The sequence below is a fragment of the Somniosus microcephalus genome, chromosome 13 (genome assembly GCF_052327205.1).
Source record: "Somniosus microcephalus isolate GS21.2 chromosome 13, FLI_Smic_1.0, whole genome shotgun sequence".
NCBI classification, from domain to species: domain Eukaryota; kingdom Metazoa; phylum Chordata; class Chondrichthyes; order Squaliformes; family Somniosidae; genus Somniosus; species Somniosus microcephalus.
In genome coordinates this window covers 159708049-159723140 of record NC_140999.1, presented here as the reverse complement: position 1 = coordinate 159723140, position 15092 = coordinate 159708049, and the positions used below count along the sequence as shown (strand labels likewise).

Sequence of the window (15092 nt, the reverse complement as noted above, 5' to 3'; positions counted from 1 at the left end):
GGTCTCACCAAGGCCCTGTACAACTGTAGCAAGACATCCTTGTTCCTGTACTCGAACCCTCTTGCTACGAAGGCCAACATACCATTTGCCTTCTTAACCGCCTGCTGCACCTGCACGCTTACCTTCAGCGACTGGTGCACAAGAACACCCAGGTCTCTTTGCACTTCCTCTTCTCCCAATCTATTGCCATTCAAATAATAATCTGCCTTCCTGTTTTTGCCACCAAAGTGGATAACCTCACATTTATTCACATTATAGTGCATTTGCCATGTTTCTGCCCAATCACCCAACCTATCCAAATCGTACCGGAGTTTCACGACATCCTCCTCACAGCTTACCCTCCCACCCAGCTTTGTGTCGTCTGCAAATTTGGAGATATTACATCCAATTCCCTCGTCCAGATCACTAATATATATTGTGAACAGCTGGGGTCCTAGGACCGATCCTTGCGGTACCCCACTAGTCACTGCCTGCCACTCAGAAAACGACCCGTTTATTCCAACTCTTTGCTTTCTGTCTGCCAACCAGTTCTCTATCCAAGTCAATACCTTGCCCCCAATCCCATGTGCCTTAATTTTGCACGCTAATCTCTTATGTGGGACCTTATCGAAAGCCTTCTGAAAGTCCAAATACACCACATCCACTGGTTCTCCCTTATCTATTTTACCAGTTACATCCTCAAAAAATTTCAGTAGATTAGTCAAGCATGATTTATCTTTTGTAACTCCATGTTGACTTTGTCCGATCCTGTCACTACTTTCCAAGTGCTCTGCTATTACATCTTTTATAATAGACTCTAGCATTTTCCCCACTACCGATGTCAGGCTTGCCGGTCTATAATTCCCCGCTTTTTCTCTACCACCTTTTTTGAATAGTGGGGTAACATTAGCTACCCTCCAATCCATGGGTACTGTTCCAGAGTCTATTGAGTTCTGGAAGATGACCAGCAATGCATCTACTATTTCTAGGGCCACTTCCTTAAGTACCCTGGGATGTAGGTTATCAGGCCCTGGGGATTTATCGGCCTTCAGTCCCATCAATTTTCCTAACACCATTTCCCTACAGATACTGATTTCTTTCAGTTCCACCCTTTCATCTGACCCTATGTTCCCCGGCATCTCTGGGAGGTTATTTGTGTCCTCCTTTGTGAAGACAGAACCAAAGTATGAATTTAGTTGGTCTGCCAGTTCTCTATTTCCCATTATAAATTCCCCTGATTCTGACTGCAAGGGACCTACGCTTGACTTCATCAATCTTTTTCTCTTCACGTATCTATAAAAGCTTTTACAGTCAGTTTTTATGTTCCCTGCAAGTTTACTCTCATATTCTATTTTCCCTTTCTTAATTAATCCCTTTGTCCTCCTTTGTTGAATCCTAAACTGCTCCCAATCCTCAGGATTATTGCTTTTTCTGGCCAATTTATATGTCCTCTCCTTGGATCTTATGCTATCCCTAATTTCCCTTGTTAGCCACGGTTGAGCCACCTTTTTTGTTTTATTTTTATGCCAAACTGGGATGAACAAATTCTGTAGCTCATCCATTCGGTCTTTGAATGTTTGCCATTGCCTATCCACCGTCAACCCTTTGAGTGCCATTCCCCAATCAATCCTACCCAACTTGCTCCTCAGACCATCGTAGTTTCCTTTATTTAAATTGAGGACCCGAGTCTCTGAGTCAACTACTTCATTCTCCATCTTAATGAAGAATTCGATCATATTATGATCGCTCCGACCCAAGGGGCCTCGTAAAACAAGATTGCTAATTAATCCTTTCTCGTTACATAATACCCAGTCTAAGATGGCCTGATCTCTGGTTGGTTCCTCGACATATTGGTCCTGGAAACCATCCCGTAAACATTCCAGGAATTCCTCCTCCACAGTATTGTTACTAATTTGGTTGGCCCAATCTATATGTAGATTAAAGTCACCCATGGTGCCCTTATTGCACGCTTCTTTAATTTCCCTTTTAATGCCATCCCCAACCTCCGCCTTACTGTTTGGAGGTCTATATACCACACCCACTAATGTTTTTTTCCCCTTAGTATTTCTCAATTCTACCCATACAGATTCCACATCATCAGAGCTAATATCCTTCATTACAATTGTATTAATCCCTTCTTTAACCAGTAATGCTACCCCTCCTCCCTTTCCTTTTTGCCTATCTTTCCTGAATATCGAATACCCCTGGATGTTGAGTTCCCAGTCTTCGCCATCCTTGAGCCACGTTTCTGTAATCCCAAACAAATCATATTTGTTTACCTCTATTTGCGCAGCCAATTCGTCCACCTTATTACAATGCTCCTTGCATTAAGACACAAAGCCTTCAGGCTTGTTTTTTTAACGCTCTTAGACCTATTAGAATTATTATTTACTGTGGCCACGTTTGATTTAAACCGTTGATTTCTCTGACTGCCACTTTTGTTTTTCTCCTTCCTATCTTTTGCATTTATCCCTGTTTCCCTTTCCTCTGTCTCCCTGCTCAGGTTCCCAGCCCCCTGCCATTTTAGTTTAAACCCCCCCGAACAGTGCTAGCAAACCTCCCCACAAGGATATTTGTCCCACTCTGGTTCAGGTGCAACCCGTCCGACTTGTACAAGTCCCACCTTCCCCAGAAGCAGGCCCAGTGATCCAGGAAACTAAAGCCCTCCCTCCTGCACCAACTCTTTAGCCACGCATTCATATGCTCTATCCTCCTATTCCTATACTCACTAGCACGTGGCACCGGGAGTAATCCAGAGATTACAACCTTTGAGGTCCTGCTCTTTAATCTGCTACCTAGCTCCCTAAATTCTTGCTGCAGGACCTCATCCCTCTTCCTACCCATGTCATTGGTCCCAATGTGAACCACGACCTCTGACTGTTTCAATGCCTGTGTTATAGTTCATAGTCTAGCGTTTCAGGTTCAAGTGATATTGCCACTTTCAGGTTGATGAGCAGTGATTTCTGGAGTTAGGTTCCAATATGACTGTGGAAGGGAATAATGAAGAGGCCATCCTACATGGCTTGGGTTTGACACCAGGTAGAGAATAACTCCACTGCAATGCCAAAATAGGTTTAAAAAGCACTCAGTGTGTCATGGAGGTTCTTTTCAAGTTTGAGAGTGTGCACTCCTGTTTACTCTCTTAAAGCATTGAAGATGTACAGTCTAGGAGCAGGACTCTACCCATGAGTAGAATTCTCTCTTGGCAGCTAGAGTGTGATATGCAACCGGGCAATATAACCGAGGTCCTGCAACTTGTAAAATGTATGCTATACCTACTAGTCTCTGGCTGGCACCTGCAGCTTAGGTGCATAGTCAGAGGAGGTGCTGGTTGTTGGGTTTTTATTCTTATCTGTTCGATTCCATTAAAATTGACCCAAAAATAATTTGGGAAATATTTTCTATGGCTACTGTCAAATTATTTTAATTTATTTTCCCCCATTAAAGGTATTGAGAGAGAAACCCAATGATGCACCATAGTTTTAGTCCCCGATATAAAAAATGTTGTACAAGATACCTCATGAATCTTAAACTATAGTAGTGTCCTGACACAAGAGGTTTCTTTTCTAATAATGCAATACAATTTCAGTAGTTGTGTGTGCATACATCTGTAAGTGTGTGTATGCAAAGATATCTGCGTAGGTGGATCCGCGTGTCTGTGTTTATGTTGGCCCAACCATCTCCAGCTGCTTCATCAATGTCCTTCCCTCCAACATAAGGTCAGACATGGGGATGTTCGACTGCACAGTGTTCAGTGCCATTCACAACTCCTCAGATAATGAAGCAGTCTATGTCCGTATGCAACAAGACCTGGACGACGTTCAGGCTGGGCTGATAAGTGGCAGGTAACATTCGCGCCACACACGTGCCAGGCAATGACTATCTCCAATAAGAGAGAGTCTATCCACTGCCCCATGACATTCAACAACATTACCATCGCTGAATCCCCCACCATCAACATCCTGGGGGTCACCATTGACCAGAAACTTAACTGGACTAGCCACATAAATACTGTAGCAACAAGAGCATGTCAGAGTCTGGGTATTCTGTGGCGAGTGTCTCACCTCCTGACTCCCCAAAGCCTTTCCACCATCTACAAGGCACATGTAAGGAGTGTGATGGAATACTCTCCACTTGCCTGGATGAGTGCAGCTCCAACAACACTCAAGAAGCTCGACACCATCCAGGACAAAGCAGCCCACTTGATTGGCGCCCCATCTACCACCTTAAACATTCACTTCATCCACCACCGGCGTACCGTGGCTGCAGTGTGTACCATCTACAAGATGCATTGCAGGAACTTGCCAAGGCTTCTTCGACAGCACCTCCCAAACCCGCGATCTCTACCACCCGGAAGGACAAGGGCAGCAGGCACATGGGAACACCACCACCTCCAAGTTCCCCTCCAAGTCACACACCATCCTGACTTAGAAGTATATCGCTGATCCTTCATCGTCGCTGGGTCAAAATCCTGGAACTCCTTACCTAACAGCACTGTGGGAGTACCTTCATCACATGGACTGCAGCGGTTCAAGAAGGCGGCTCACCACCACCTTCTCGAGGGCAATTAGGGATGGGCAATAAATGCTGGCCTTGCCAGCAATGCCCACATCCCATAACCTAATTTTTTTTTAATGTGCACCTGTGTGTTCACGTGCATACGTGCTCACACAAATGCGTGCTTGTGAGGTATGAATCTGTCCGTGTGTTTGTATACATGTGTATGTCTTTGTATCAATGCAAGCAAGCACAGTCGCCGCAGACAACCAGCATAAAGTTTATCTGTTCTGATTAAAGTGCTATTTTTATCCCTTTACTATATTCTATGCTAACCACTGTAACACCATTATGAGGAGTGGGAGTGATTGATGTTAGTGTGGCCAGATAAATAAGGAATGATGTACAGATCCTGTTAAAATAATCAATGATAATAGGTTATGTGGTGCATTGACAGTTACTTCAGTTTCATTCTCACTTAATCACATTCTAATTATTTTTTCTTCTTTGCGGCATGTGACATTTCAGCTTGTTATGAACTTTATTAAGGCCAGTTTCAATTAGCAGAAATATCTCGGGTTCACTGACCAACATGTCTCCTCCATGCTCCTCTAATTGCATTATAGCTAATTTGCCTTCTCCACTAAACCTAACATTGAGGTTTATTAGCTTGACCCAGAACTGTCGGTGTCTTGACTTCTCCCCTTTACTCAAAATCCTTCATGGAAAACTGATGACACTTTTTTCTCTACTTTTATATAATGAGAAAGAAATGTCTTTTTAATTGGAACTTATAAAATAAACGGAAGTAGCAGTAGGTAAATGTCAATAGTTTATATAACTGTCTTGTAGAGTGTTAAAATGGTATTTCTGTTACAACATGTATAATAATAAAATCGGATAATACTTTATATTGGTTCAACTTTGAGAAAATGTATTTATTTTCATGCAGAGCTTTACTGCAAATGTGCTTTGGGCTGTGTCTGGTATAGAACATCATGTTATAAAGTATTACAAAGTATTTACAGCACAGAAACAGGCCATTCGGCCCAACATGCTGGTGTTATGCTCCACACGAGCCTCCTCCCACTCCTCTTCCTCTCACCCCATCAACATATCCTTCTATTCCTTTCTCCCTCATGTGCTTATCGAGCTTCCTCTTGAATGCGTCTATGCTATTCACCTCAACTACTCTCTGTGGTAATGAGTTCCACATTCTAACCACTCTCTGGGTAAAGAAGTTTCTCCTGAATTGCCTATTGGATTTATTAGTGACTATCGTATATTTATGGCCCCTACTGCTGGTCTCGCCCGCAAGTGGAAACATCTTCTTTACGTCTACACCTATCAAACCTTTTCATAATCTTGAAAACCTCTACAGGTCACCCCCTCAGTCTTCCCTTTTCTAGAGAAAAGAGCCTCAGCCTGTTCAATATTTCCTGATAGGCATAACCTCTTAGTTCTTGTATCACTCTACACTTTGAACACTAATGTACAAAACCCTTTTTGAAATGCTTTCTTAAACTAAACTGATATGCACCTGGACAGTATCAGAGTGTTCCTTTTTATCTCTATAAGGGCTCTATGGGCACAGATCTGCTAACTGCTACTTCTATAGGGGACAATCTTAAATTGTAAATAGGAAGGAAAAGAAATGAAGGCTGCCCTCTATCTTCCCTTTTCCAATTGCATTAGGTCTGGTTGCACTCCTGAAGATATATTAAACAGTTTTGAATCATGATTAACTTCTAAACAACAAATGAAAAGTACACTTGACTTAAGATTCATGAGTTAATGAGCTGTAACTCCTTGCGGCTGGAAGTCATGACAAGTAAGAGAATAACCTAGGCTGAGCTTCAGGTGTCGATTCAGCTCTCACACACCTGGAATCTGCCATTACAGGGAATTAAGTTAGAATAAATGTCAAGCCTGGGATTCAAACACAGCCCTTGGCAATGTCTAATACTGTATGGAGCCTCTGGTAAAGGTTGTATTTAATTTTTTAAATGGCAGTCTCAGTCAAGTAGAGGGAAGCGGGGTATTTCTAGTCAAACCCCATATCATGTGAGGCTTCTTCAACTCTTCATATTGTTGACAGCATTTAGTTGCCTATTTGAAATTGCAACAATGATGTACCGCAAGTTTCAAATGATGTTGCATTAGAATTAGTGGAGCAGGAACCTTTCCATTCTGCTGCTTTCTACTTGAAGCAATACTTCCTCAAATTTATTGTTGAAAGTGTGATTTTATCTACATGCTCTTGTATCCCAACTATTTTTTTTGCTTCCATTTTAACTTTATCTTGATCAGTTTGTTATATTTTTATTTAAAATTGTTGTTTGGTTGCTTTGTTTTAACCATGGAAAGGTGTTCTTCATACATCTTATTTATTTACGATTATGTTGTGATTTCAGTTGATTTTATAGGTGGATTTGATTCATTCTCCGTCTACCATGTGCCTCAGAAACCCTCTCATGTACTATTAAAGCCAATTTATCTGTAAGTAATTACCTCATGTCACCATAATGGCTTTTTTTGTACGAGCAACACGCAATACCTTTAACCTGTCTATTTTCCATTTTAGCAATCTTGTCTGAATAAAGCCATGACACGTTTGTAGGGGGCACCGCTACTGATTGGACACAAGACTGAGGCTTTACAGAATTCAGCGGGGATCATCTTACAAGCCCCCACTACCAGCAGGGTGCCTCACTGGCTTGTGGCGCAAGTTGGATAGTTGGGCATGCCCGAATTTCCGATTTGCTGTGCCAGCGAATGAGGCTCCCCTGGCATCATGGGTTTGTAAAATTACCCCCCCCCCACCCCGCTCCCCATGTAACAGTTAAATCCTGTTTAAAACTCTACACTTAACTTAAAGGTGATAATCAACAAAGTATTAAATTAAAACAGCAAATGTTTCAGTGTTAAAGGATACCCTTCATTAAGCGTTCTTAATCAGATAGATTACATAACTTTAGTTGACTGCCCTAACACTGCTATGACATGGAGTGGAATTATTTTGTGGCCTGTCGTTCCTGATGTACTTCATGCTGGAAATCTTTGTAATGGGCAATACATGGGGTCAAGGCTCAGATACTTCATTAAGGAGGAATCGAAGATACTGATCAAAATACTCACTCTGAAGTTTAATGAATGTGAGGACCAATGTACACTAAATGAGAAGGACCAATTATTTCCAGGATTTCCTAAGAAAAAAACATTACTGAACACAGAACTGGGTTTGTATCTACCCTTCCAATCCTGAATTTAAGTGGAGTTTCATAGTGCTGGATTAATTTGTGTATTATAAGAGTAACTTTTAGGTTTACAATTCAGGATCAACCGGGTGGACTGCAGAGTCTTTTCTAATCCTGTGCTTTCCTGTGTTCCAAAGTGTTTGCGGGATACACACTCTGCAGGTTATTTTGAGGCTATTTTTCATCCATCTCGGTCCTGTCTGGGTTCTTCTGTTGTGAGGTTCAGTACTGATATGATGATTACTAGTTAGGCTGAAAGAAACAGCCATATTCAACATTTAGCATTGCGTTGTATTGAAAACGAAATCATTAATAGTGGGAGATGTCCTGCGAACTCCATTGTGCAGGACCTTTTCAGCCTGGGAATCCAGGGGTAGGAAAGAAACCTGCCACATGAGAAGTAAAATATTGTTTTGATTATGGTAACTTAGTAGAATAACTATTAAAACATCAGCCTTCCAAAGAGCTAATCCTAGGTCTGAGTTCCTGGGCTGTCTTTTACTCCTGCTTGCTCGTCCCTCATGATTGCCAGCACTAGTCATCCACTGGACAATGGGTTTTATTAGTTATTAGCTGGACCACCGAATGGAATAGTTCACTGTAAGAAGTTTTATCTTAGGGAAAAGGGAAAGCTTTCTATTAGATGATTACAGAAGTGGAATAGCCTGTGACCCTCATTACTGTAGCCCGAGGAAGGCTGCATAATGGTGAGTCTGTCCTCTGAGAAAACAAATGATTTTGTTTTATATTTACATTTTTTTCACGTTTGTTTTAAGTTCTATTTTATTGTTTGCATTTGGAGAAATTTCTAATTAAACTTTCTGCCACTAACAGGTTTTGTATTTTTGCTCATTTTTGTCCCCTTTCCTCCACTGAAGCTTTTGACTACTGACTGGGAGTATGGTTCCGCTTGCACAAGTCGTCCTTCAGTACCTCACCCCTGGCCATTATTCATGTTAGCCTTGACAGTGAGTGTTGGCAGTCTATTTTTTTGTTTGGGGGCATCAAGGCCAAGCCTGATCCAGCCTTCACTTGACACCCACCCACTTACAATACAGGTCATTAGATAGTGATCCAGAGCAAGGAAAATGTTCCCCTCCCTAAACCAGGATCACCAATTTCGATTTTAATGCCCTCTACCAGATCAGGAATCAATCCTCGGACTTGCCTGGTATGGCTCACCTAATTACTGGCTAAATTCACTGAGCTGTTGAGGAAACAGGTTGTTTTAAGTGAAATAGGAAAGGCTTTAAAATATAGTCCAAAATATTTATAGACTGGTCTCTTATTTTCCCCACAGGTCTACGTAAGTGAAAAGACTTATCCACAACCACCTCTTCAGCTGAAGAGGATCATCGCAACAAGAGAGCGAAATAACAAAATACCAACTCATCCGGTTCCAATCATCACATTCCGAAACAATTAACTTTTTGAATACTGCATCAATTTACAGTCGTTTCTAACATAACTGCATTTTCTTTTTGGATTGCCATAATTCCCCTCGTATTCATGCAGGTAGAAAGAAGAGTTACTCATCTGAGGGGAGAGATATGGACATTATAGCAGTGACTCTGGAGCATTACGTAGAATTGGTTTGCACAGTCACAGATGTACAGAAAAGAAAGATGCTCATTTTAGTCATGCCAATTCATACTCTGAAAATGCAGAACGTAGACTTTGGGTTCAGATGCATGATGCTATGACTTTTTATCTGCTAAATGGTTTCTCACCAGAGGAGCTGTTAGTATTCTGGGGGCAGGGAAATAGTACAGCTTTCAACTCAATCAATGTGCCATGCTGCCAAGCAAAGTATTGTATCTCTATTTTGACAGAACATTTGTTCAAAGGATGCAACGGTTTTCCAAATGTCAATGAACTTTTATTGTTTGTATCATAATTGGCCCACTGTTCACTATCTCTTTTCGTGAAGTATTTTAATCTGTGATACTACAAACTCCTCATTTCCTGTCACCTGTGCTGACTTGCATGTGTTGTTTCATATGGTAACCTTTCTTTTCAGACCTTTGCTTGCATTCTCTTAAAAGGTTTTTTTTGACTGATCATTGGAAGACATTGAATAAAATGGTTGATTGAGCTCAGATCCACTGTACCTTTAGTCACACATTGCTTGTCATGACATGCAGAAACTGCACCATATGAATTTTCATATGGTTATTAAGACCAGATGAAGTCTGTATCTTAAAGACAGCTCTAGAGCAGATGGCAAGGAGGTGTTGATATATGTAAAAAGAATTTTCACCAGCACAAATAGGATTAGGATAGGCAGCTGATTTTTTTTTTTCTAAATGGATGTTAGCGCTTTTCCCATTCTGCAGTAACTGGATAACTGTGTGAAGTAATTATAAAAAAAACATATACTTGCCAGCGGTTAATGCATAACTCTTGATTCTGCGACCCCCATCCTGGAAGTGACTCAAACAATTCCATACCATTGCTAGTAGGAGCAGTTTGCTTATGTTTTTTTTAAAACACTGATAAAGATGTGAAATGTTGTATGAATAATGAAAGAGGCAACACAGTTTTAAAAACGCAATACAAAGAATTTCACATCATCCCAGTACATTACAAGTTTTAATTTACTCTACTGAAGGGAAAACTTAATTCAACTTGTGCCGAGGCTGCTGCCGAGGTACTTCATGTCCAGTTTTGTGAATTACAACCAGTAATGTACTGAATATATACACTTTTCAAGGATGATACACTACAAGGCTCAAAAAATTAATATTCTGTGTTTGGGATATCATCAAATTTCGATTGTCATTGATAAATGTAGGGAGGCCACATAGACAACAGGAACATTGTGCTAAGTTGTACATTTTCGGCAGAGCATCACAGATCCATCTCTTCTCTCAGTTTCTTGTTTTGAAGCTATTGGGTCATCTTTCTTAGTGTTTTGTGATGTGGATGTGCCAGTTTACCAACACTATGCATCAGTTTCTAGCAGTGTGTTTAGTTATAGTGCTAACTGGCAGTGCATACCTGCCCTGAGCATTTTGTTTACATGAAGAAGGTTTTATTGATAAAATCGCAGCCAATTCTCTACTGTCCAGTGATGTCTGTACTATGACAAAAGATGCTGTCAAGGCATAGTGTATGCAGTATTGCTATCATTTGTTTTGCAACTTCTCAGTAAAAAAAAAATTGTTTTGGGGGGGTGGGGGTGGTGGAGGCGCAGATTTTAAGGTACAAGCAAAGTTCGAATCCAACCTTTTACATTTAAGCTACTTTTTGGAGAACACTGCCCTCTTCTGTACAAGAAACGTATTTACATTGGAGGCTTCACAATCCAGCCTTTTGTGCTTGAATAAAAACTTTGCATAGATTGCCTGCTCCACACATACTGTCCATACTTGTCAGTTGCTATGACACTAGCAAATGGCTGCCCAACAGAAAATCATTACTGCTCGGGTTATTAATAGAGGCAGGTCAATAACAGTGTCATCAACTATATGTCTGCAAAATGTGCCATCAAGGACAGATCAAAATACCTGAAGCATAAATAACAGCAATTCCTAATCAGTCGGCTGTAGTAACATGCAGTACAGACCTTGAATAAATATCAAAAAACAATTGAACCGCTTAGAGTGACAGTAAGAAAAGATAAAAGTTTCATTAAAGCACATTTAACGAAGGTCATGAAGTCTAATTTGTAGATGACTTTACTCACAATTCTAGTTCATTGCAATCTTTACACTAAAATTCCTTAATATTGACAGACATTTTAATAATATGATGGTTTTTCAAAAAATTAATGAACTATGATTGAGACATAAATGAAAAGAAAGTTAAGATCAAAGGATGTGAGAACAGACTAATGTATAAAAAAGAAAGACTTGCATTTATATAGCGCCTTTCACAACCACCGGACGTTTCAAAGCGCTTTACAGCCAATGAAGTACTTTTGAAATGGAGTCACTGTTGTAATGTAGGAAATGTGGCAGCCAATTTGTGCACAGCAAGGTCCCACAAACAGCTATGTGATAATGACCAGATAATGTGTTTTTGTTATGTTGGTTGAGGGATAACTATTGGCCAGGACACCGGGGATAACTCCCCTACTCTTCTTCGAAGTAGTGCCATGTATAGTTAGGAAATTAAGTGAGTTGGGTTGGAAGGGGCATCAGAATTGTGTTTGTTTGCCTGATATGGAATACAATCTCTCCCTATAGGGACATATTACCAAAGTTTAGAGAGTTTAAGATTAGCTGGTACACTTTGGGGTCCTTTATGTCTTAAGCTGAGCAGGAAGAACCTCTGCCCAAAGTAACAGATCTACCCCTCCTGACTCCATTAGTGAGTCACGCTGGCTTGCCAATCATCAACAGTGCCCTGGAATACCTGCCTAGCTCAGGTATTCGATCACCAAGTCTCACTTTGATCTGAACTTCCATCGCCAGGTATTTCTTGGACTTCTACACAAAAGAGACCCCATTTACAGAAAAATTATTGTCAGTAGTGTAAAGTTGTCCAAGGATTAAGTCAATGGTCAGGACCATGCAAACAGTATTTTACATGTATATGTCAGATATAAATGGAAGTGCAAAGATGGGTTGCTGTTTCTGTATAGCTCCCAAGTAAGTTAGGAATAATTTATCACACTATTTAGACCTTCTTCAGTATAAAAGCAATGGAAAAACAAAATAGCTGAGACAGATAAGACTAGTCGTGTGAATAAGAGAAAAGATGATGACAAATATTCATTCAGATAATTCATACCTAAGTGTGAAAAGGTTTACATTACATTCAGTTTAACTGTGTATTTTAACTACATTAAACAGGTCAATTAAGACACAGAGCAGGAGAAATTGCATAGAACTGAATAGGAAATAGCTTGGTTCTTAGCAATGTGTAGACAATGGTGTAACATTGTGTGATAATAAGCAAGTTTCATTACATCAATATACATCACAATTCTTCCAATTAAACATAAGACTAGAAATGACGGTTGAAGATATTAGTGGACAAATGCTTCAAATGCTCTTATGAGATATTTCTGTCCACTTGTTTACCGCAGGTGTTAAGCACTTTAAGGGCTAATGTTCTGTTTAAATAGCGGACAGAGGAATGTCATGTGAACAAGGTAAATGTTTGCTAATATTGCCTGTAGTAATTCCTAGGCTAATACATTACTGTACATCAGGCCATTGGAACAAAAAAAGTCTAAATTAAAGGGGCAGAATAGTCTTTTGAAAATTTGTGTCCTTCAAGCAGTCTGAATTTTTTTTCAGTTTTGAAATGATGAGAAGCATTGTTGTGTATTCATGTCACTAACTTCTGGTCTTCACCTTGAGTATTGGCTCCATGATTGGCACGTGGAAAGAGGAGAGGTCAGTGGCAGGAGCACATGGATCAAACTCATAACTGATATTGATCTCTGCTGCAAAAATGTAAACAGCTTTAAAACAGATGGCATCAGGGACACTGATTGTAAAGGGAACAATGTTAACTCTATCTCTACACAGAAAAAGTCTACTTATGGAGTACTGCAATTTTAAAAAGAAATAGACAAGTTAATTAAAAAGAAAATAGCAGCTACTATATTCTGGATTCAAGAATCTTCTCAAAAATATTAGAAAGAACTACTTGTCCAATTGCCGGACATTAAATTTACCTGATAATCATGTGATGTCATTCTGTAATTAACATTGCACAGTCATGTTATAATGGCTTAGTATCATGACTGGGAAAAGCATTATTTTGATTGGGTAATAATCCTGTCACACAATTGTGGGCATATATCAGAGAAGATACAATCATATCATGTGATCTTTGTGTTGCAATTGACTCATGATTGCATCATGTAATATAATGTATAATACACAATACTGAGTTTGTATGAAACGTATATTGCAGCATTGTAGCTCACAGCATGCTGTTTATTCATTACCATATGCCACTGTTAATTGGCAGTCTTCATCTGTTCCTATTTCTTTTTAATGTTTTAATGTGTTGAGTAATAAATACAAAAATCTCTAGAAACAAAACTTTTAATAAAAACTATAGGTTGTGAATAAATAGATTGCTAGATGTGAATATGTGGGGTGGGGGCACGGGGGGGGGGGAGGGGTGCAGAGATCTTCCCAAGAATTTTACAATTCATCTTCACCCCCATGAAAAATGTAATGAACTGTGTAAGATTTCTGTTTTGTGAATATTCACAACTTTTTAATGTGTACTTGCCATTGTACAGCATTTGTAATTTTCTTCACATATTAAACTTTGAAGTTGTTTTATATTCAAAGGTTTCATTTTTATTTTCAAAGTAGTAAACACAGATTCATTTTTACAGAATTTTTTTATGGGGTTAGAAACACAGCGGGTGGTAATTTGGAACAAACGTTTTGTACTATAGTGTTTTCATTCTAGATTTCACCATCTTAATTTAACCACACCATCAGAGTAAATATTAGTTTGACTGTTTCTGGGGAAGTCGGTCTCGCAGCTCACCTCTCGCTGCTGAATGGCAGTCATCAGTCTCTCCACAAGGAGGTTAAATTAGATAGTACTGTATATGTGCTTTTTTTTTTATTCGTTCATGGAATGTGGGCATCGCTGGCAAGGCCAGCATTTATTGCCCATCCCTAGTTGCCCTTGAGATGTGGTGGTGAGCTGGTGCTAGTGCTGCTGGGTTCCTAGAACACAGGGCTTCTGTAGCAAACTGCTAGCCAAATGCCAACTCTGTTTTTATCCGGTCTCCTGGGCTACCATTCCCAGTGTCTTCCGGCATTTTTACATTTGACTGCGTAAGACCTGTGCTGTAGGAATTTGGCAGCACTAGTGCCGATCTCACACAATATAAAATGGGCTTTCAGTCTTTCACAATTTCTAAATGTATTTCTGTTTCAAAACCATCGAGCCCTTGTTTTCTTCTCTTTCAGATTTATATCTCAGTAATTGGCTGGCACCAGCCAACAAATCTCTAGAATTGGGCTTGCATACAAATAAAGCAAAGAAAAATAAAGTTGAAACTCCTAACTGGTTTACTGGTTTTCAGCAATGGTCTTCCCAGGTTATGTATCATCATAATCAACCAACCAAATGCTGTCCAAAAATCAGAAAGACATCCATAACAAGCAAGAAAGAAACAAACATGCGCAGTATAAACAAGAGGGGCAGAGGCACCAGTTTGCAATTTGACACTCAGCAGAGAGTGTGTATCCACAGCTGGGCTGTGGCTGTATCCAGAGAATGGGCTGTTGTTCTTTTTATAGGAGCTCAGCATTGTGCCATGCAATATACAGCCTGGATCAATACAAGCTAAGTGCCTCCACTGTTTGAAAAGTAAGTGGACACCAGTTTCTGTAATTCTTTGAGCTACTGCACTTTGCACAGTCTATT

General features: G+C 40.0%; 1 protein-coding gene across 3 annotated transcripts in view; it reads left to right on the top strand.

Moving 5' to 3' along the window:
* LOC147108710 (sodium/potassium-transporting ATPase subunit beta-1-interacting protein 3-like) overlaps positions 1-13989 on the top strand; it is a 293331-nt gene extending 279342 nt beyond the window's left edge. Inside the window, exons 6-7 of one of the 3 annotated variants that reach the window (XM_086005456.1) lie at positions 6891-6975; positions 9034-13989. In XM_086005456.1, coding sequence (XP_085861582.1) covers positions 6891-6975; positions 9034-9043 — 95 coding nt within the window. In that variant the 3' untranslated portion in view covers positions 9044-13989. Of the gene's footprint in view, positions 1-6890; positions 6980-9033 lie in introns of those variants that run through there. The other 2 variants (XM_086005458.1, XM_086005457.1) reach the window with 2 other exon arrangements.
* Positions 13990-15092: the final 1103 nt, after the last annotated feature.